Source organism: Eleutherodactylus coqui, chromosome 4, assembly GCF_035609145.1.
Source record: "Eleutherodactylus coqui strain aEleCoq1 chromosome 4, aEleCoq1.hap1, whole genome shotgun sequence".
NCBI lineage: Eukaryota > Metazoa > Chordata > Amphibia > Anura > Eleutherodactylidae > Eleutherodactylus > Eleutherodactylus coqui.
In genome coordinates this window covers 184,529,555-184,552,712 of record NC_089840.1, presented here as the reverse complement: position 1 = coordinate 184,552,712, position 23,158 = coordinate 184,529,555, and the positions used below count along the sequence as shown (strand labels likewise).

General features: G+C 48.2%; 1 protein-coding gene across 1 annotated transcript in view; it reads left to right on the top strand.

Moving 5' to 3' along the window:
* LOC136625890 (LIM domain-binding protein 3-like) overlaps positions 1–23,158 on the top strand; it is a 95,591-nt gene that overhangs the window by 51,249 nt on the left and 21,184 nt on the right. Inside the window, exons 7-8 of the mRNA XM_066600459.1 lie at positions 13,079–13,400; positions 13,669–13,849. Coding sequence (XP_066456556.1) covers positions 13,079–13,400; positions 13,669–13,849 — 503 coding nt within the window. The remainder of the gene's footprint in view (positions 1–13,078; positions 13,401–13,668; positions 13,850–23,158) is intronic.

Here is a 23,158-nt window from a genome sequence, read left to right as displayed (position 1 = left end):
CGGGGGGTGAAATCTGCACCCAAATCACTGTCAAAATACATATTTTAGGGCCCTTTTACATGGGACATGTTGGGAGCAGATACCTGACATGATTATTCCCAACGATTATTGTTCTTGTGCTTTTACACAGGAACGATTATCGTTATTGAATGACGTATGCCCCTTAAATTCTCTGCTGGCTGACAGGTTTTTTTTTTTGTTAAGAAAAAAGATGGGAGTTTGCGGCCTTTTTTTAATTTCAGGGAGCTAAACAAGATCATAAAGCTCAATCCATACCCATTGCCTCTCATTCCAAATCTGTTTGCACAGTTGAATGGTGCCAACTGTTTTTCAAAATTAGATTTACGAGGGGCAAATAATTTGATTTGGATTAAGGAGGGGGATGAATGTAAGACCGCATTTAACACCCTTGAAGGACATTTTGAGAATTTGCTGATGCCGTTTTGTTTAACAAACGCTCCTGCAGTTTTCCACTCCTTTATTAATGAGATCCTCAACTAATTTATTGGCCACTTCGTTCTGGTATAGCTCAACAATATTCTTATCTAATCATCAGATTTTGATTCACACGTATCTCATGCCTTGAAGAGAAGTTTTGCAATGGCCCCCGTTCTAGTGCAACCAGACTCATCCAGACCATTCATGGTGGAGGTTGATGCCTCAGAAGTTGGGGTTGGGGTTGTGCTATGCCAGGGAACAAGCACATTACAAGATCTTCTTCCTTGTGCTTTTTTCACGTAAATTTTCTACTGCTGAGCAAAATTATGACATTGGTGACAGAGAGCTGTTGGCGATTTAAGTGGGCATTTGAGGAGTGGCGGCACCTCTTAGAAGTGGCTCAGCATAAGGTGACGGTTTTTACAAAACATGAAAACCTGATTTATCTAGAATCAGCCAAGAGACTTAACCCATAGCAAGTGCAGTGGTCACTATTTTTTTCGCCTTTCAACTTCCTGGTTACATACCGTCCTGGCAGTAGAAATGTTAAGGCCGATGCTCTTTCCGGGAGTATTGTTTTTGTGATTTCGGACGAACCTCCCACACCCATTCTTTTCGAGGGGGTTGTGGTGACTGCAGTTGCACTAGATTTGGAGGAGCAGGTCCGTAAAGCGCAGGATTTAGTTCCGGCAGCCCTTCCTGTGGGAAAACCTTTCGTCCCTCTTCATTTGAGGTTGCAAGTGCTTTCTGAAATACGTAGTTCCATGCTGGCTGGTCATCTGGGGATTAATAATACCCGTAAGTTACTTACAAGAATTTTTTGGTAGCCGTCTTTGCGACAAGATGTATTCAGCTTTGTATCGTCTTGTGAGGTTTGTACCAGGACTAAATCGCCTCGTAATTCCCCTGCAGGGAGGTTGATACCTGTGAAACCTTGGACTCATTTTTGTATGGACTTAATTACAGATTTACTGCTTTCAGAGGGTAATACTGTTATCTGGGTTGTGGTTGATCATTTTCGCAAGATGTGTCATTTTGTGGCTCTTGCTAGTCTTTCCAATGCTAAAACTTTGTCCAGCTTGTTCATTATTCATATGGTGAGATTGCATGGGTTACCAGCAAATATTGTCTCCGATCTTGGGGTCCAGTTTGTTTTCAGGTTCTGGTATTTTGTTTGCTCTCAGTTGGGTATTAAGCTCTCATTTGCCTCGGCCAATCATCCAGAGAGTAATGGACAAACTGAGAAATGTAACCAGACTCTTAACAATACCTGCGGTGTTATGTCTCAGAGAATCAGGAGGATTGCTCTGGGTTTTTGCCCCCAGCTGAATTCGCACTTAACAATAGATTGTTGGAATCTATGGGGACGTCACCTTTCTTTGGTAATTATGGGTTCCATCCATGGTTTGGTCCCTTTTCTAAGGAAGTTTTGGAGGTACTTGAGGAGAATGAGTTCTCCACTAACATTGTGGCGGTGAGGCGATACTCAATCGAATCTTCAAAAGGCGGTTAAAAATTTGAAGCGGCTGGCGCATAATAGAAGTTCTGAGGGAACTAATTTCTTGGTTGGAGACTTGGTGTGGTTGTCAACTAAGAACATAATAATCAAACAACAGTCTTTTAAGTTAGGTCCATGTTTTATCGGCCCTTTCAAAATGATAAAAAAAATTAATCCTGGGTCTTTTTGTTTGTAGATTCTGAGTTTGATGAGAATAACTAATGTATTTCATAAGTTTCTGTTGAAGAAGTTTGTTGATTCAGGAAATGGTTCACCTCCACCAGCCCTGGTGGGGGTTGATGGGGATATTCATTTTGCGATAAGTCGCAATGTGGACTCTTGTCTAGTTATGAGATCACTACAGTATCTAGTGCATTGACATGGTTATGATCCTGAGGAAAGGACATGGGTACCGATGGCAGATGTCTATGCGGATCGGCTAGTGAAAAATTTTCACAGACTGAATCTGAATTGACCTAGTCCTAAGGGTCCTCAAGCCCCTTCTGAAAGGGAAGGTACTGTTGCAGCGGTTCTGGAATTGCTGCCTTGCTGAGAAGTTTGGTGCTGGTTTTGGAGATGTTTCTACATCTTCTGGCTCAGTGGGTGTGGTATTAGGTGTGCCATGCTTAGTTGCACCTGTGGGTAATTACTTGGGCTATTTTACTTGGCCTGATACTGAGCTGAACTGGGGTTGATTCTAAGTCTCTGTCTGGCTGAGCTAGCATTCAGAGCCTTGGTCCTGGATTCTTCAGTTACCTGCCCCATTTCAAGCTATGTACTGCACTTTTTTTCATTTCTAATTTTGGTTTTCCTGTGTTATTTCCCTTTCCCAAGTAGGGTCAACTCGGGGCTGAGGCATGCGGCCAGGGCCGTCCTTATTGGGGCAATCCCCCTGCATTCAGGCAATGTCCTTCCCTGGGTTTGGTTATATAGGGACTTTTTTTCTCATATTTTGGTTCTACCTCTGTTTTATCATTTGTTCATTTGCATTTGTGGGAGATCTGTGGGTGACAGATCCGGCGCATCCTGGTTGGACATAACACTAAGCTCTAGCTCATGACTTGAAGGTTGCGATTTCAATCACACGTGTGGTTTAGGTAGCTGGCTCAAGTTTGACTCAGCCTTCAATACTTCTGAGATCGGTAAAATGGGTACCCAGCTTGCTGGGTGGTAAAAGATGACTTGGAAAGACAATGGAAAACTACCCCAACAAACAGTCTGCCAAGAAAATGTCACGGTGTGAGGTCATCCTGGGAGTCACAAGTTAAGTAATGGTCAACAGCACAGAATAATGGAAAGATCCCACACCTTAGCAATTCAATGAAAATACCAAATGCACGCCACAGAGAGGGTTTGGACCACAACCCGCAAGTAATCCAAATAGCAAAGACTGTTGCAGCAATGGAAGATGCAAAAGGTAGAAAAATGCAAAAACGTTATTCCTCCATAAAAATCCACAAACAGCAGCAACGTTCCGATCTGTGTGTTTAGGTCTTTTTCAAGCTTATTAGTGACTATACACATGCACACACACACATATATATATATATATATATATACAAATAAAATCAACAGCAAGTTAATTACACATGTACATACAAACAGGTCCCACATTAACCTCATCAATACCTCCACAAAGAATAGCAGGGCTCAATGCAATAGCTGCAGGGCTTTTCTCAGTCATCCATGAGTTAAAGGTTATCAGCGTTATCCATATCGCACTGCGCATGTTTGGAAGTCTCAAGAAGTCATCAATGTCATGTGATCATATTCATATGATCATTTTGCAGTGCGACCGTGTCATCAAGAGGTTAGCGGTCTGCGGCCGTCACATAACATATAGAGACCGAGTGCCTAGCAACACGGCAAGCTTATAGCTGCATCAGGCCTTTGCGCATGTGTGCTGAACCGTATTAATCACTAAGGAATATAATCAAACCAAAGTGATCTACCAAGTAGTATACATTGAAAACCTGATGTTAAGTTAAGAGAAAGCATGACGAAGCTACAGGAGAAAATAGATAGACTACTAAATATATTAATTTATAGAGAAAACTCCTTCATAGATAATCAGAAGCTAATCATGCAAAAAATTAACCCCAGAAGTACCAATTTAACGATCCATATATCATACCCATCTCAAATAGATTATAACAGAGAAACCCAAGTACAACATAACATCAGTATTATCAACCTTTATTGCAATATCAAAATGCACAAATTATTTGTATTCACATAAAAACAGTAAGAAAGTCTTTTTTTTTTTTTAAAAAGGAGGAGATCAATAATGCCATCAATGCTAGAGCCCAGCCATCAATGGATCCTAAAAAGAAAAAAGAAACAAACACATTAAGTGAATATTAAAAACATATAATAAATAATCAGTGCATTGAACATATTAATTGAAAGACAGGGAAGGCATTACAACTTACCCCTGTGACGTTCAAGCCCTATACCACCCCCCTGCTGTGAGTGGCTGGGAAGATCAGATGTCACCCGAGTATAAAAGTCGGCCCCTCCCGCGGCTCGCCACACATGCCTTGTGAGTTAGCTGAGGGACAGTGCTGCTGGTGCCTGAGCTGCTGTAGGGAGAGTGTTAGTAGTGAGTGTAGGCTTCAAGAACCCCAAAGGTCCTTCTTAGGGCCACATCTACCTGTGTGCAGGCTGCTGCTAGCAGTGTTTTTTTGTTTTTTTTCTCAAAATCGGCAGTGCAGAGCATTGCACCCGGCATTAGGGACAGAAGTGGTGCTTAGGCAGGGAGAGTGTTAGGAGTGAGTGTAGCCTTCAAGAACCTCAACGGTCCTTTCTAGGGCCAAATTTAACCGTGTGCAGTACTGTGCTGGGTGCTGTTAGCAGTGTTGCATTTTTTTTTTTTCTAAAAATCGTCTGTGCAGAGCATTGCACCCTCGATTGATACTACAGGGACAGAAATGTGTAGGCAGGGCCACAACACAGTTATTGTTCATTGAATATACGCAGTGGGTCCTTCCCTTTGCAAAAAAGCAGGGAAAAAATTATATTTGGCCTGCCTGTGTCAGTCCTAAGGTCTCCGTGTACGTGTGTACTGCGTGGAGAACGTACAAAAATCAAACGCAACCAGCTACGGTTTACTGCAGGCTTGCGCCATTGTCTTTCCTGACTGGCAAATACCTGCTCTGCCAGAGTTAATAACTCTGCTACACTAAAGTTGTGTGACACTTTTTCAGGGCCACACCACAGTTATAAAAGTTATTGTTCATTGAATATACGCAGTAGGGACCTCCCTTTGCAAAAAAGCGAAAAAATTATATTTGGCCTGCCTGTGTCAGTCCTAAGGTCTCCGTGTACGTGTGTGCTGCGTGGAGAACGTACAAAAATCAAACGCAACCAGCTACGGTTTACTGCAGGCTTGCGCCATTGTCTTTCCTGACTGGCAAATACCTGCTCTGCCAGAGTTAATAACTCTGCTACACTAAAGTTGTGTGACACTTTTTCAGGGCCACACCACAGTTATAAAAGTTATTGTTCATTGAATATACGCAGTAGGGACCTCCCTTTGCAAAAAAGCGAAAAAATTATATTTGGCCTGCCTGTGTCAGTCCTAAGGTCTCCGTGTACGTGTGTGCTGCGTGGAGAACGTACAAAAATCAAACGCAACCAGCTACGGTTTACTGCAGGCTTGCGCCATTGTCTTTCCTGACTGGCAAATACCTGCTCTGCCAGAGTTAATAACTCTGCTACACTAAAGTTGTGTGACACTTTTTCAGGGCCACACCACAGTTATAAAAGTTATTGTTCATTGAATATACGCAGTAGGGACCTCCCTTTGCAAAAAAGCGAAAAAATTATATTTGGCCTGCCTGTGTCAGTCCTAAGGTCTCCGTGTACGTGTGTGCTGCGTGGAGAACGTACAAAAATCAAACGCAACCAGCTACGGTTTACTGCAGGCTTGCGCCATTGTCTTTCCTGACTGGCAAATACCTGCTCTGCCAGAGTTAATAACTCTGCTACACTAAAGTTGTGTGACACTTTTTCAGGGCCACACCACAGTTATAAAAGTTATTGTTCATTGAATATACGCAGTAGGGACCTCCCTTTGCAAAAAAGCGAAAAAATTATATTTGGCCTGCCTGTGTCAGTCCTAAGGTCTCCGTGTACGTGTGTGCTGCGTGGAGAACGTACAAAAATCAAACGCAACCAGCTACGGTTTACTGCAGGCTTGCGCCATTGTCTTTCCTGACTGGCAAATACCTGCTCTGCCAGAGTTAATAACTCTGCTACACTAAAGTTGTGTGACACTTTTTCAGGGCCACACCACAGTTATAAAAGTTATTGTTCATTGAATATACGCAGTAGGGACCTCCCTTTGCAAAAAAGCGAAAACATTATATTTGGCCTGCAGGCTTGCGCCAATTTATTTCCTGCCTGGGAAATCAAATCACTGGTAATACAGCATGCTGAGGGGTAGGGGTAGGCCTAGAGGACGTGGACGCGGCCGAGGACGCGGAGGGCCAAGTGAGGGTGTGGGCACAGGCCGAGCTCCTGATCCAGGTGTGTCGCAGCCGACTGCTGCGCGATTAGGAGAGAGGCACGTTTCTGGCGTCCCTACATTCATCGCCCAATTAATGGGTCCACGCGGGAGACCTTTATTAGAAAATGAGCAGTGTGAGCAGGTCCTGTCCTGGATGGCAGAAAGTGCTTCGAGCAAGCTATCATCCACCCACAGTTCTGCGCCGTCCAGTGCTGCAAATCCGAATCCTCTGTCTGCTGCTCCTCCTTCCTCCCAGCCTCCTCACTCCACTACAATGACACATGCTCAGGAGCGGAAACACTCCCAGGAACTTTTCTCGGGCCCCTGCTCAGATTGGGCAGCAGTGGTTCCTCTACCACCAGAGGAGTTTATCGTCACTGATGCCCAACCATTGGAAAGTTGCCGGGGTCCGGGGGATGAGGCTGGGGACTTCCGGCAACTGTCTCAAGACCTTTCAGTGGGTGAGGAGGACGATGACGATGAGACACAGTTGTCTTGCAGTGAGGTAGTAGTAAGGGCAGTAAGTCCGAGGGAGCAGCGCACAGAGGATTCGGAGGAAGAGCAGCAGGACGATGAGGTGACTGACCCCACCTGGTGTGCAACGCCTACACAGGACAGGTCTTCAGAGGGGGAGGCACGGGCAGCAGCAGGGCAGGTTGCAAGAGGCAGTGCGGTGGCCAGGGGTAGAGGCAGGGCCAGACCGAATAATCCACCAAGTGTTTCCCAAAGCGCCCCCTCGCGCCATGCCACCCTGCAGAGGCCGAGGTGCTCAAAGGTCTGGCAGTTTTTCACAGAGACGCCTGACGACCGACGAACAGTGGTGTGCAACCTTTGTCGCGCCAAGATCAGCCGGGGAGCCACCACCAACAGCCTCACCACCACCAGCATGCGCAGACATATGATGGCCAAGCACCCCACAAGGTGGGACGAAGGCCGTTCACCGCCTCCGGTTTGCACCACTGCCTCTCCCCCTGTGCCCCAACCTGCCACTGAGATACAACCCCCCTCTCAGGACACAGGCACGACCGTCTCATGGCCTGCACCCACACCCTCACCTCCGCTGTCCTCGGCCCAATCCAGCAATGTCTCGCACCGCACCGTCCAGCCGTCGCTAGCGCAACTGTTGGAGCGCAAGCGCAAGTACGCCGCCACGCACCCGCACGCTCAATCGTTAACCGTCCACATAGCCAAATTTATCAGCCTTGAGATGCTGCCGTATAGGGTTGTGGAAACGGAGTCCTTCAAAGCTATGATGGCGGCGGCGGCCCCGCGCTACTCAGTTCCCAGTCGCCACTACTTTTCCCGATGTGCCGTCCCAGCCCTGCACGACCACGTCTCCCGCAACATTGTACGCGCCCTCACCAATGCGGTTAGTGGCAAGGTCCACTTAACTACGGACACGTGGACAAGCACAGGCGGGCAGGGCCACTACATCTCCCTGACGGCACATTGGGTGAATTTAGTGGAGGCTGGGACAGAGTCAGAGCCTGGGACCGCTCACGTCCTACCCACCCCCAGAATTGCGGGCCCCAGCTCGGTGGTGGTATGTTCGGCGGTGTATGCTTCTTCCACTAAAGCACCCTCCTCCTCCTCCTCCTCCTCAACCTCTGTCTCACAATCTAGATGTGTCAGCAGCAGCAGGACGTCGCCAGCAGTCGGTGTCGCGCGGCACGGCAGCACAGCGGTGGGCAAGCGTCAGCAGGCCGTGCTGAAACTACTCAGCTTAGGAGATAGGAGGCACACGGCCCACGAACTGCTGCAGGGTCTGACAGAGCAGACCGACCATTGGCTTGCGCCGCTGAGCCTCCAACCGGGCATGGTCGTGTGTGACAACGGCCGTAACCTGGTGGCGGCTCTGCAGCTCGGCAGCCTCACGCACGTGCCATGCCTGGCCCACGTCTTTAATTTGGTGGTTCAGCGCTTTCTGAAAAGCTACCCACGCTTGTCAGACCTGCTCGTAAAGGTGCGCCGGCTCTGCGCACATTTCCGCAAGTCCCACACGGACGCTGCCACCCTGCGCACCCTGCAACATCGCTTTAATCTGCCAGTGCACCGACTGCTGTGCGACGTGCCCACACGGTGGAACTCTACGCTCCACATGTTGGCTAGGCTCTATGAGCAGCGTAGAGCTATAGTGGAATACCAACTCCAACATGGGCGGTGCAGTGGGAGCCAGCCTCCTCAATTCTTTTCAGAAGAGTGGGCCTGGTTGGCAGACATCTGCCAGGTCCTTCGAAACTTTGAGCAGTCTACCCAGGTGGTGAGTGGCGATGCTGCAATCATTAGCGTCACCATTCCTCTGCTATGCATCTTGAGAACTTCCCTGCAAACCATAAAGGCAGCCGCTTTGCGCACGGAAACCGAGCCGGGGGAAGACAGTATGTCGCTGGATAGTCAGAGCACCCTCCTGTCTTTATCTCAGCGCGTTCAGGAGGAGGAGGAGGAGCATGAGGAGGATGAGGAGGAGTGGGAAGAGACAGCTTGGCCCACTGCTGACGGTACCCATGCTGCTTGCCATCATTTCAGCGTGTATGACCTGAGGAGGAGGAGGAGGAGGAGGAGGATCCTGAAAGTGATCTTCCTAGTGAAGACAGCCATGTGTTGCGTACAGGTACCCTGGCACACATGGCTGACTTCATGTTAGGATGCCTTTCTCGTGACCCTCGTATTCAACGCATTCTGGCCACTACGGATTACTGGGTGTACACACTGCTCGACCCACGCTATAAGTAGAACCTTCCCACTCTCATTCCCAAAGAGGAAAGGGGTTCGAGAGTGTTGCTATACCACAGGACCCTGGCGGACAAGCTGATGGTAAAATTCCCATCCGACAGCGGTAGTGGCAGAAGGCGCAGTTCCGAGGGCCAGGTAGCAGGGGAGGTGCGTAGATCGAGCAGCATGTACAGCGCAGGCAGGGGAACATTCTCCAAGGCCTTTGCCAGCATTATGGCTCCCCAGCAAGACTGTGTCACCGCTCCCCAGTCAAGGCTGAGTCGGCGGGAGCACTGTAAAAGGATGGTGAGGGAGTACATAGCCGATCGCACGACCATCCTCGGTGACGCCTCTGCCCCCTACAACTACTGGGTGTCGAAGCTGGACACGTGGCCTGAACTAGCGCTGTATGCCCTGGAGGTGCTTGCTTGTCCTGCGGCTAGCGTCTTGTCGGAGAGGGTGTTTAGTGCGGCTGGGGGAATCATCACAGATAAGCGTACCCGCCTGTCAACCGACAGTGCCGACAGGCTTACACTCATCAAGATGAACAAAGCCTGGATTTCCCCAGACTTCTCTTCTCCACCAGCGGACAGCAGCGATACGTAAGCAATACGTAGGCTGCACCCGCGGATGGAAGCTACGTTCTCTCTCACCATCCAAAACGGGGACATTTCTGCTTCATCAATCTGTGTCTAATATTCCTCCTCCTCCTCCGGCTCCTCCTCCTGAAACCTCACGTAATCACGCTGAACGGGCAATTTTTCTTAGGGCCACAAGGCTCACTCATCTAATTTTTCGAAACAATTTTTATATGTTTCAATGCTCTTAAAAACGTTTCACCTGCCATCTTGGTTGGACATGGCCAATTTTTACTGAGGTACATTAGTACTGTTGGTACACCAATTTTTTGGGGCCCTCACCTACAGTGTAATCATAGCAATTTGTATGTTCTTCGCCTGCACTCATGGTACAGAAGTGTGTGGGGTTGGCCTACAGTTTAGCTACATAAATGTAACTTGGGCCTTGGCTATACTGCAGCTACTGAAATGGAACTAAGACTGCGCTCCCACTATACTGCTGCTTCGGAATTGTTACTGGGGCCTGTCTTGAGTGCTACTATTGCTGACATGGAACGAAGACTGCGCTCCCGCTATACTGCTGCTTCGGAATTGTTACTGGGGCCTGTCTTGAGTGCTACTATTGCTGACATGGAACGAAGACTGCGCTCCCGCTATACTGCTGCTTCGGAATTGTTACTGGGGCCTGTCTTGAGTGCTACTATTGCTGACATGGAACGAAGACTGCGCTCCTCCTATAATGCTGCTAGTGATATGTTAGTGGGGCCTGTCCTAATGCTATGGCTGAAATGTTACGAATTATGGGCTCTGCCTATACCGCTGCTAATGGTATGTCTCTGGGGTGTGGAAACAGAGGCTTCCCAAAGACATGATGGCGGCGAGGCCATTTCCCACCAACGCGGTTACTGTTAAGGTGCATATAACCACGGACACGTGGAGAGGACATGTAGTGCCTCAAAAACATCCCCCTCCTCCTCCAACAGGGAAAACATTCTTGGCAAATGCCTTTGCATTGGTTCGTCTGGTGGCAGTCCAAGAATTTCACCTTTACCGACACTACAAGAGAGCCCCCCCACCATCCCCCCGCCACGGCCCACTTAATCCTGGCCACATTCCGAAAACCAACAAAATACAACCGCGCTACTAGGTCCGCAGTCACCACCACATTAACACCAACGCGGTTACTGTTAAGGTGCATATAACCACGGACACGTGGAGAGGACACGTAGTGTCTCAAAAACATCCCCCTCCTCCTCCAACAGGGAAAACATTCTTGGCAAATGCCTTTGCATTGGTTCGTCTGGTGGCAGTCCAAGAATTTCACCTTTACCGACACTACAAGAGAGCCCCCCCACCATCCCCCCGCCACGGCCCACTTAATCCTGGCCACATTCCGAAAACCAACAAAATACAACCGCGCTACTAGGTCCGCAGTCACCACCACATTACCACCAACGCGGTTACTGTTAAGGTGCATATTACCAGTCTGACTGGGGCATGCAGACACCTTGACAGAATGAATAGTGTGTGGCACATAGGTTCCCCATTGCTATGCCCACGTGTGCAGCTCCTGATGGCGGTGGCACAGAATTCTATTTCTCATTGCTTCTGTACAGCATTGTGGGCTATCGCCCCGCCCCTTTTAAAGAGGGTCGCTGCCTAGCCGTGCCAACCCCTCTGCAGTGTGTGCCTGCGGTTCCTCCTCATGGCAGACGCACTTCTAAATAGACATGAGGGTGGTGTGGCATGAGGGCAGCTGAAGGCTGCGCAGGGACACTTTGGTGTGCGCTGTGGGGGGGAGGGGGGGCGGTTGGTCAGCATGTAACCCAGGAGAAGTGGCAGTGGAGTGTCATCCAGGCAGTGATTGTGCTTTGTTGGAGGTAGTGTGGTGCTTAGCTAAGGTATGCCATGCTAATGAGGGCTTTTCAGAAGTAAAAGTTTTTGGGAGGGGGGGGCCCCACTCTTGCCGCTATTGTGGCTTAATAGTGGGACCTGTGAACTTGAGATGCAGCCCAACATGTAGCCCCTCGCCTGCCCTATCCGTTGCTGTGTCGTTCCCATCACTTTGTTGAATTGCCCAGATTTTCACACATGAAAACCTTAGCGAGCATCGGCGAAATACAAAAATGCTCGGGTCGCCCATTGACTTCAATGGGGTTCGTTATTCGAAACGAACCCTCGAGCATCGCGAAAAGTTCGTTCCGAGTAACGAGCACCCGAGCATTTTGGTGCTCGCTCATCTCTATTCTTAAAGCCACCTTTTCACCTTTAGTTAGGTTCTCTTTTCTTCTAGTTGCTGCTGTTTGTGACTTTTTATGGAGGAACGAAGTTTTTGCATTTTTCTACCTTTTGCATCTTCCATTGCTGCCACAGTCTTCACTATTTGGGTCACCCTAGGAGTCAGTCATGACTTGGTGCTTGTGTACCAGGGGACTCTACCTTACATTCCAAAATCTACTGGCATACCTTTAAAGAGATTGTCTTAACAGAGATGATTGACGGGTTTGACTTGCTGCAATCGGCTGGGAGAAGTTGTCAATGATCATATTTTTAAAAGAATATAACATCAATAGGTTAATTTCTTTTGCCAATTCTGATGCATCTTCTTATTCAAATGTCTCCTGTAACTGATTCACGAGCATCAATAAATCCTGCAGAACAATATATCTACACCTTGAGGAACTGTACATAGTTTGTTGCAACGACAACATGAGATAGTAGCCAGGGAACAAGTCCAGGCAGCTGAATGTTCTCCGTATTCTGCGTGCATCGGCTCTTCCTGCTTTTGGCATTAGTTGTTAGGAGATATGCCACAACATGCCGAGACCTTGATCTAAAGATGATGATGACTACAATGTAAAATGCCTATTCTTTCACTTGCAATTGAATGATTCATCCCGTACAACTAGATTTGCGATCGAGATGTTATGCTATAAATCTCACTACTACAGACTATGTTTAAAGAACTCAAAAATGGATATTATCCGTCAGGTCATTAGTAGAGTTCTCGTGGGAAACATCAATATATGTTATTATTATTGAGAATATAACATACTCCTACCTCAGGTGATAAGACAACACACCATCTGTACCATAATAAGTTACGTAGCCTATTTTGTGAAAACAAAACTTTTTTTTGTCATGGTCAAGCTCATGGTCTATAGATTGTACCTACCGGACATAATACTACCTGATTCCTCCATGGCAAAGAATTGAAACAAATATTCAGTTTTCGTATAGTATCAAATACTAAAAGATATGATAACGCAATGCATTATATGCTGAGTTTACATGGTGGCACGCTCTCCTACAGCTGCTCACTAATGTCATTACATGTTTCAGGTCCTTCTCCAGGCTTTGCTCCATCACCTGCCACCACATACCCAACACACCAGCAAGAGCCAGCCAATCGCCCTCCATGGATAACTGATGAAACCTTTTCTCAAAAATTTGCACCAGGAAAATCTACGAACACCATTACTAAACAGATTCTACCAAAGGCAGCACCTCCACCACCTGCTCCTATCCCCAATCCAAGCTATACTCCTCAGCCAGCTAGTCAACCACCACCAGCACAAGCACCAAGGGGAACGATTCAACGTGCTGAAAGGTTTCCTGCAAGCAGCAGGACCCCTCTTTGTGGACATTGCAACAGCATCATCAGGTAAGAGTGCCAAAGAAAGAAACATGTACTCAATGACAGTAATCCAAATTCAAGACCGGACAAATCTGGTTGAAAAAGCATATCCAAGTTTTCATCAAGTCAAAGCCTGGTTTAGGGAAAGGCTGTACTTTTATAGAAATCAAAACCTGCATGTCTGAAAAATCAAAAACTACATGTTTCAGGACTTTGGACTTTGCAAACCTTTTTAATATATTATATAATAAAGTGAGTTGATGACGAAATAATTTTGTACCTATTTTCTATACAGGGGTCCCTTCTTAGTGGCCATGGGCCGATCATGGCATCCAGAGGAATTTAACTGTGCCTATTGCAAGTCTTCCCTAGCTGATGTGAGCTTTGTCGAGGAGCAGAAGAGTGTCTACTGTGAACGATGCTATGAGCAGTTCTTCGCTCCAACCTGTGCCCGCTGCAACACTAAAATTATGGGGGTAAGGTCGTGAACAATGAAAAAGGGCTTACATTAAAACTAAGAATGTATCTACTCATTGCATATGTATTATGATATGTAAAATGACTGAATTATTGCACTGCCTATCTTTATGCAAAGTGGCATTTATGCTCTGGGTTTGAATGAAAACCTAAAGGAGTTTCCAGTGAAATACTATTGATGACCTATCATCAGGATAGGTCACCAATAGTTGTTCAGCAGGGGTCCGTTGCTTGGCACGCCGACCGATAAGCTGAGCAGGCGCATGTTGTCAGCGCTGCAATAACACAGATGCCGGAGTGCAAGCCTCTGTGCTGACCTCTGTGTTGTTGCAGTGTTGACAATATGCGCCCGCTCAGCTGATCGGTCAGGGCCCTGAGCGGCGAACCCCAGCCGATCAACTATTGATGACCTATCCAGATGATAGTTCATCAATAGTATTTCACTGGAAAACCGTTTTAATATATTAAAGTCTACCTATGGCTTATACAAAAATATGGAAACACCATACAAAATGCATGGGATTTTAATCATTAGCACTGAGCTGCCTTTTTGACCCCTGCTTGGATGAGAGTTTTCTGACCAAATTTGTGTTTACTTCACCTCTTGCCTTGCTCTGGGTGGTTTGGGAAGCTCAAAACAGCAGATGAGTACCCCTGACCAATGGAACTTTGTTGCTTGGGCAGATGTTCACTTCTACCCGGTTGCATCTGTGTGATATTACCTCCACTTATAATCGGTCTCTACATGTCTTATTGAAATATGATATATAATCCCATGTAACTTAAGGCATACATTTCTTACGATGTTTCTATATTTTTGTCAACCCCTGTATATGTCATAATGCGTAGTTTCATTGGTAGTTTCAGGGAGAGAAGCTGCAGCTACAACTGTAAAACATATTTAGGGCCTATTCAGATGACTGTATGCACATAAAACTGCACATGAACGAGGTTATTCGCTAATAGCAGCTGCAATGTACTTGCGTCTGCTATTCGTTCCACTGAGTTCTCGCTCCGATAGCGTGGCTTACAGTGAAGTTGTCGCAGCAGGCATTCCGTTGCAGATCAGTTCCAGAAAACCTGCCTCCAAACCTGCACCATTTTTAAGCGGGCTTTATGGCATATGTCTGTGTACAATTCACTCCCTTATTGAGAAAAAGTGACTTTTGCAGTGGAAATAGCGATAAAATTTGACATGCTGCGAAATTAAATTCTATGCTGTTTGTCAATTTCCGCATGGGTTTTGTGCAGATTATTTCCACAGCTTGTGGATGAGATATTCAAAGTCTCATCCACTTTGCTGCTACTCTTAATGCAGCTGAATTTCTGTGCAGCGGGCCTACATGCAAATTCTGTGGCAAATCCACCCTGTCTGGACCCCTTAAGGTTAACTTTATACATTGATCCCCAGACTTTGGTTATCTTCTGTCTTGCACTGTTCTTTGTAATCTGTCTGTGAGGTCAGCGAGAAGAAAAATAAAAGAAATGCACTGTGACTTCAGGGATACCTCTTATGTAGTACACAACTACACACAACTCTACAGGCCCACCACCGCCACAGATTATTATACTCTATCAGGCTTTATTGCTTTGAGAAATTGCAGGAATCCAGAAACTCCTTCAGCTTCCTGTAAGAGAAGCTCATGTGTCTTGTGTTAAGTCCAAAACCTCAGACAGACCTCCAGATAACACTCCCAAGCTGTGAATAGACCCAACAGAACGTTACAAGGTCACGATGCAACATCGAGAAGATTAGGAGAAACTTGGCAAAGCAACAGAAGAACAGCGTGACCTTATCTTGCGTTACTCACTGGGCCACTTGAAGAGGAGGTTCAGATATTTGGGAAGCTCCACTTGGAAAGTCTTCACTTATGAACTTCTTTCTGCATAGAAGATCCAACGTTGTCTCCAGCTGGAACTAAATAGTAATCCTCCTTGGAAGACTGATGGACTATGATTTCCATCTTTCTAGATATCTGCTGTCTGAAGCACATGGTTTATAGACCGCCGCTCTGATTTACTGCAGGATGATATTACTTATAATATAAAGTTACATGGCTGTTCTGAAAAAGGATAACAAAATTTATACAGAATAAGGGCAGCTTCACATGAGCGTATTTGGACGATGCGTGATGCACTTTTTCACGTGTTTGATGTAAATTATTGTACTTTTTGTGCTTGCAGGGCCAGTTGACATGGGACACCCTAAGCATTATTTTAAAGGCTATTTAGCCTAATAAGTTCCATGGAATTGTGCATTTACATGCATATCAGATGCACATTTGTGCACCTCCCAAAGAATTCGATAAGGACTTTTGGTGCACAACTGTGCACAAAAATAGAGCATGCTGTGTTTTTTTTTTCACGCACGCAAGACAAGAGTAGTGAGTATGAACCCACAGAAACTGGCTCTATTCCCTAGGTGTTGCACATGCAGACTTTGTATGCATAAATACGGTCGCACAATACGCAGAGAATAGAATTTATTGATTTCAATGGGTTCATTCTCATTTCCATATTTTGCGTGCTCATTTCTCGTACATGGGCAAAAAAAATCAGACGTACTCCCTTTTCCTGCATATTTGTACACCAAGTGACCTATAGAAGTCTATGGGAGGTGCGCAAATACGTGAGAAAAATGCGTGAACATGTGCAATACTCTGCACAGTTATGTGAAAATGAGAAAACATCTGGACTTCATTAGACTAAATAGCCTTTTAAATCATAGCGTGGGTGGTGGTCGCGTGTAAATGTGAACTGGTCCTCCATGTACAAAAAGTACAGTACAATCTGGCGCTATGCGGACAAATCTACTTCGTTCACAGTGCAAATAAGTCGCGCTTATGCATGCACAATTGCGCATGTACTTGTCTGAAGCAGCCCTAAATGCCCATTTAGACTGGACGAATGTTGGGCAAACGATGCCTGACACTCATCCCCGCACATACTCACTCTCGTGCTGTTGCATGGGAGCTAGCATCGCTAGCCCACAGCGGGCCGGCAGGAGGAGATTTCTCTCCTCGCACTCCCCTGCCTCTCTCCATTGACTTAACATAGCAGCTGTTCAATACTGAACGGCTGCTATTTACACTGCACGTTCAGCGCTCAGCTCATCGTCCATCGTTTATGCAGCATAAACGATGGATGATGAGCTGATCGCTCATCGCTCGGTGTAAATAGCAGCCGTTCAGTACTGAACGACCACTATGTTAAGTCAATAGAGAAGGGCACGGGAGTGCGAAGAGAGAAATCTCCTGCAGCCACCCCACCCATCTGCTAGCCGTTCTGTGAGTGAGCTAGTGCTACTAGTGCTACTAGTGCTACTAGCTCTCGTGCAACAGCACAGGAGCGAGGACACACAGGGACGAGTGTTGGGCATCGTTTGCCCGACATTCGTCCCATCTAAATGGACCTTTATTAGGCTTCATCATAATAGAGATGTATTTTTTTGGCATTCACAATACGGTTACAATGCTCAATCATTGAGTCATAAAGTCCAAGAAATAATTTTCTCATCATTTCGTGTCAGGTCACACAAGTAGTCGTTGGTTGATTAAAAATCGAGAGAGGGGACTGTGAATAATGTCCAAGTTACAACATAACATTTACTAAGATAAGATTATTATATATGGCGCCATTACAAATCACCATAATACAGAATATCATCAAATCCAGCAAGCTTAACACAATAATAAATGTCACATGTGTCACGCCAATGCCAGCACTAACATGCGTGTAGGAAGAGCTGAACCACAGCCACACAGATACTGACTGGAGTTTCATCTTCTATAGAACCGCCACAATTCATCATCTGTATTGATGGCTGTCGGCAAGAGCTTCCTCTACACTATCTGTGCGGCTGTGGTTGAGATCTCCCTGGCATTGGCGTGACACATGTGACATATATTAATGTCTTTAACTTGCTGGATTTGATGACTTTCTGTAGTAGGGCTTCTACCCACTAGCGTCTTTTAATGCTGCGATATCGCTGCGTTTTTAATGGAAATGTCAGTGGGACTTTCGCATTACACTTGCAATTTTTGTGCGAAGCGATTTGAACATTAGAAAGTCCCATTTATATTTGCATTAAAAAAACGCAGCGATATCGCAGCGTTAAAAAAGCGTTAGTGGGGAGAAGCCCTTATGGTGATTTGTGAAGGCTATATGTAATAATTAGAGATGAGCGAACACCAAAATGTTCGGGTGTTCGTTATTCGTAACGAACTTCCCGTGATGCTCGAGGGTTCGTTTCGAACAACGAACCCCATTGAAGTCAATGGGCGACCGGAACATTTTTGTATTTCGCCGATGCTCGCTAAGGTTTTCATGTGTGAAAATCTGGGCAATTCAGGAAAGTGATGGGAATGACACAGTGACGGATAGGGCAGGCGAGGGGCTACATGTTGGGCTGCATCCTAAGTTCACAGGTCCCACTATTAAGCCACAATAGCGGCAAGAGTGGGCCCCCCCCCCCTCCCAACAACTTTTACTTCTGAAAAGCGCTCATTAGCATGGCATACCTTTGCTAAGCACCACACTACCTCCAACAAAGCACAATCACTGCCTGCATGACACTCCACTGCCACTTCTCCTGAGTTACATGCTGCCCAACCGCACCCCCTCCCCCCCACAGCGCACACCAAACTGTCCCTGCGCAGCCTTCAGCTGCCCTCATGCCACACCACCCTCACGTCTATTTAGAAGTGCGTCTGCCACGACGAGGGACCGCAGGCACACACTGCACAGGGTTGGCACGGCTAGGTAGCGACCCTCTTTAATAGGGGCGGGGCGATAGCCCACAATGCTGTACAGAAGCAATGAGAAATACAATCCTGTGCCACCGCCATCAGGAGCTGCACACGTGGGCATAGCAATGGGGAACCTATGTGCCACACACTATTCATTCTGTCAAGGTGTCTGCATGCCCCAGTCAGACTGGTTATATGCACCTTAACAGTAACCGCGTTGGTGGTAATGTGGTGGTGACTGCGGACCTAGTACCACGGTTGTATTTTGTTGGTTTTCGGAATGCGGCCAGGATTAAGTGGGCCGTGGCGGGGGGATGGTGTGGGGGCTCTCGTTGTGTCGGTAAAGGTGAAATTCTTGGACTGCCACCAGACGAAGCAATGCAAAGACATTTGCCAAGAATGTTTTCCCTGTTGGAGGAGGAGGGGGATGTTTTTGAGGCACTACGTGTCCTCTCCACGTGTCCGTGGTTATATGCACCTTAACAGTAACCGCGTTGGTGGTAATGTGGTGGTGACTGCGGACCTAGTACCACGGTTGTATTTTGTTGGTTTTCGGAATGTGGCCAGGATTAAGTGGGCCGTGGCGGGGGGATGGTGGGGGGGCTCTCTAGTAGTGTCGGTAAAGGTGAAATTCTTGGACTGCCGCCAGACGAACCAATGCAAAGGCATTTGCCAACAATGTTTTCCCTGTTGGAGGAGGAGGGGGATGTTTTTGAGGCACTACGTGTCCTCTCCACGTGTCCGTGGTTATATGCACCTTAACAGTAACCGCGTTGGTGGTAATGTGGTGGTGACTGCGGACCTAGTACCACGGTTGTATTTTGTTGGTTTTCGGAATGTGGCCAGGATTAAGTGGGCCGTGGCGGGGGGATGGTGGGGGGGCTCTCTAGTAGTGTCGGTAAAGGTGAAATTCTTGGACTGCCGCCAGACGAACCAATGCAAAGGCATTTGCCAACAATGTTTTCCCTGTTGGAGGAGGAGGGGGATGTTTTTGAGGCACTACGTGTCCTCTCCACGTGTCCGTTCCATGTAAGCAATAGTAGCACTCAAGACAGGCCCCAGTAACAATTCTGAAGCAGCAGTATAGCGGGAGCGCAGTCTTCGTTCCATGTAAGCAATAGTAGCACTCAAGACAGGCCCCAGTAACAATTCTGAAGCAGCAGTATAGCGGGAGCGCAGTCTTCGTTCCATGTAAGCAATAGTAGCACTCAAGACAGGCCCCAGTAACAATTCTGAAGCAGCAGTATAGCGGGAGCGCAGTCTTCGTTCCATGTAAGCAATAGTAGCACTCAAGACAGGCCCCAGTAACAATTCTGAAGCAGCAGTATAGCGGGAGCGCAGTCTTCGTTCCATGTAAGCAATAGTAGCACTCAAGACAGGCCCCAGTAACAATTCTGAAGCAGCAGTATAGCGGGAGCGCAGTCTTCGTTCCATTTCAGTAGCCTTAGTATAGCCAAGGCACAAGTGACATTTATGTAGCTAAACTGTAGGCCAACCCCACACACCTTTCTGTACCATGAGTGCAGGCGAAGAACATAGAAATTACTATGATTACACTGTAGGTGAGGGCCCCAAAAAATTGGTGTACCAACAGTACTAATGTACCTCAGTAAAAATTGGCCATGCCCAATCAAGATGGCAGGTGAATCGCTTTGGTTAATGTGGCTTAAGTGGTAACTAGGCCTGGAGGCAGCCCAGTGTAACGAAAAATTGGTTCAAGTTAAAGTTCCAACGCTTTTAAGCTAATTGAAACTTAGAAAAATTGTTCAGAAAAATTATTTGAGTGAGCCTTGTGGCCCTAAGAAAAATTGCCCGTTCAGCGTGATTACGTGAGGTTTCAGGAGGAGGAGCAGGAGGAGGAGGAGGAGGAATATTAGACACAGATTGATGAAGCAGAAATGTCCCCGTTTTGGATGGTGAGAGAGAACGTAGCTTCCATCCGCGGGTGCAGCCTACGTATTGCTTACGTATCGCTGCTGTCCGCTGGTGGAGAACAGAAGTCTGGGGAAATCCAGCCTTTGTTCATCTTGATGAGTGTTAGCCTGTCGGCACTGTCGGTTGACAAGCGGCTACGCTTATCGGTGATGATTCCCCCAGCCGCACTAAACACCCTCTCCGACAAGACGCTAGCCGCAGGACAAGCAAGCACCTCAAGGGCATACAGGGCTAGTTCAGGCCACGTGTCCAGCTTCGACACCCAGTAGTTGTAGGGGGCAGAGGCGTCACCAAGGATGGTCGTGCGATCCGCTACGTACTCCCTCACCATCCTTTTGCAGTGCTCCCGCCGACTCAGCCGTGACTGGGGAGCGGTGACACAGTCTTGGTGGGGAGCCATAAAGCTGGCCAGGCCCTTAAAGACTGTTGCACTGCCTGGGATGTACATGCTGCTCGATCTACGCACATCCCCTGCAACATGGCCCTCGGAACTGCGCCTTCTGCCACTAGCGCTGTCGGCTGGGAATTTTACCATCAGCTTGTCCGCAAGGGTCCTGTGGTATAGCAACACTCTCGAACCCCTTTCCTCTTCGGGAATCAGAGTGGGCAGGTTCTCCTTATACCGTGGATCGAGCAGTGTGTACACCCAGTAATCCGTAGTGGCCAGAATGCGTGCAACGCGAGGGTCACGAGAAAGGCATCCTAACATGAAGTCAGCCATGTGTGCCAGGGTACCTGTACGCAACACATGGCTGTCTTCACTAGGAAGATCACTTTCAGGATCCTCCTCCTCCTCCTCCTCCTCCTCAGGCCATACACGCTGAAAGGATGACAGGCAATCAGCCGGTGTACCGTCAGCAGCGGGCCAAGCTGTCTCTTCCCCCTCCTCCTCATCCTCCTCATGCTCCTCCTCCTCCTCCTGTACGCGCTGAGAAATAGACAGGAGGGTGCCCTGACTATCCAGCGGCATACTGTCTTCCCCCGCCCCCGTTTCCGAGCGCAAAGCAGCTGCCTTTATGGTTTGCAGGGAATTTCTCAAGATGCATAGCAGAGGAATGGTGACGCTAATGATTGTAGCATCGCCGCTCACCACCTGGGTAGACTCCTCAAAATTACCAAGGACATGGCAGATGTCTGCCAACCAGGCCCACTCTTCTGAAAGGAATTGAGGAGGCTGACTCCCACTGCGCCGCCCATGTTGGAGTTGGTATTCGACTATAGCTCTACGCTGTTCATAGAGCCTGGCCAACATGTGGAGCGTAGAGTTCCACCGTGTGGGCACGTCGCACAGCAGTCGGTGCACTGGCAGCTTAAAGTGATGTTGCAGGGTGCGCAGGGTGGCAGCGTCCGTGTGGGACTTGCGGAAATGTGCGCAGAGCCGGCGCGCCTTTACGAGCAGGTCTGACAAGCGTGGGTAGCTTTTCAGAAAGCGCTGAACCACCAAATTAAATACGTGGGCCAGGCATGGCACGTGCGTGAGGCTGCCGAGCTGCAGAGCCGCCACCAGGTTACGGCCGTTGTCACACACGACCATGCCCGGTTGGAGGCTCAGCGGCGCAAGCCAGCGGTCCGTCTGCTGTGTCAGACCCTGCAGCAGTTCGTGGGCCGTGTGCCTCTTATCGCCTAAGCTGAGTAGTTTCAGCACGGCCTGCTGACGCTTGCCCACCGCTGTGCTGCCACACCGCGCGACACCGACTGCTGGCGACATGCTGCTGCTAACACATCTTGATTGTGAGACAGAGGAGGAGGAGGAGGAGGAGGGTGCTTTAGTGGAGGAAGCATAGACCTCCGCAGATACCAGCACCGAGCTGGGGCCCGCAATTCTGGGGGTGGGTAGGACGTGAGCGGTCCCAGGCTCTGACTCTGTCCCAGCCTCCACTAAATTCACCCAATGTGCCGTCAGGGAGATGTAGTGGCCCTGCCCGCCTGTGCTTGTCCACGTGTCCGTAGTTAAGTGGACCGTGGCAGTAACCGCGTTGGTGAGGGCGCGCACAATGTTGCGGGAGACGTGGTCGTGCAGGGCTGGGACGGCACATCGGGAAAAGTAGTGGCGACTGGGAACTGAGTAGCGCGGGGCCGCCGCCTCCATGATACTTTTGAAGGACTCCGTTTCCACAACCCTATACGGCAGCATCTCAAGGCTGATGAATTTTGCGATGCGGACGGTTAACGTTTGAGCGTGCGGGTGCGTGGCGGCGTACTTGCGCTTGCGCTCGAACACTTGCGCAAGCGACGGCTGAACGGTGCGCTGAACTACACTGCTGGATGGGGCCGAGGACAGCGGAGATGAGGGTGTGGGTGCAGGCCATGAGGCGGTAGTGCCTGTGTCCTGAGAGGGGGGTTGCATCTCAGTGGCAGGTTGGGGCACAGGGGGAGAGGCAGGGGTGCAAACCGGAGGCGGTGAACGGCCTTCGTCCCACCTTGTGGGGTGCTTGGCCATCATATGTCTGCGCATGCTGGTGGTGGTGAGGCTGTTGGTGTTGGCTCCCCGGCTGAGCTTTGCGCGACAAAGGTTGCACACCACTGTTCGTCGGTCGTCAGGCGTCTCTGTGAAAAACTGCCAGACCTTAGAGCACCTCGGCCTCCGCAGGGTGGCATGGCGCGAGGGGGCGCTTTGGGAAACAC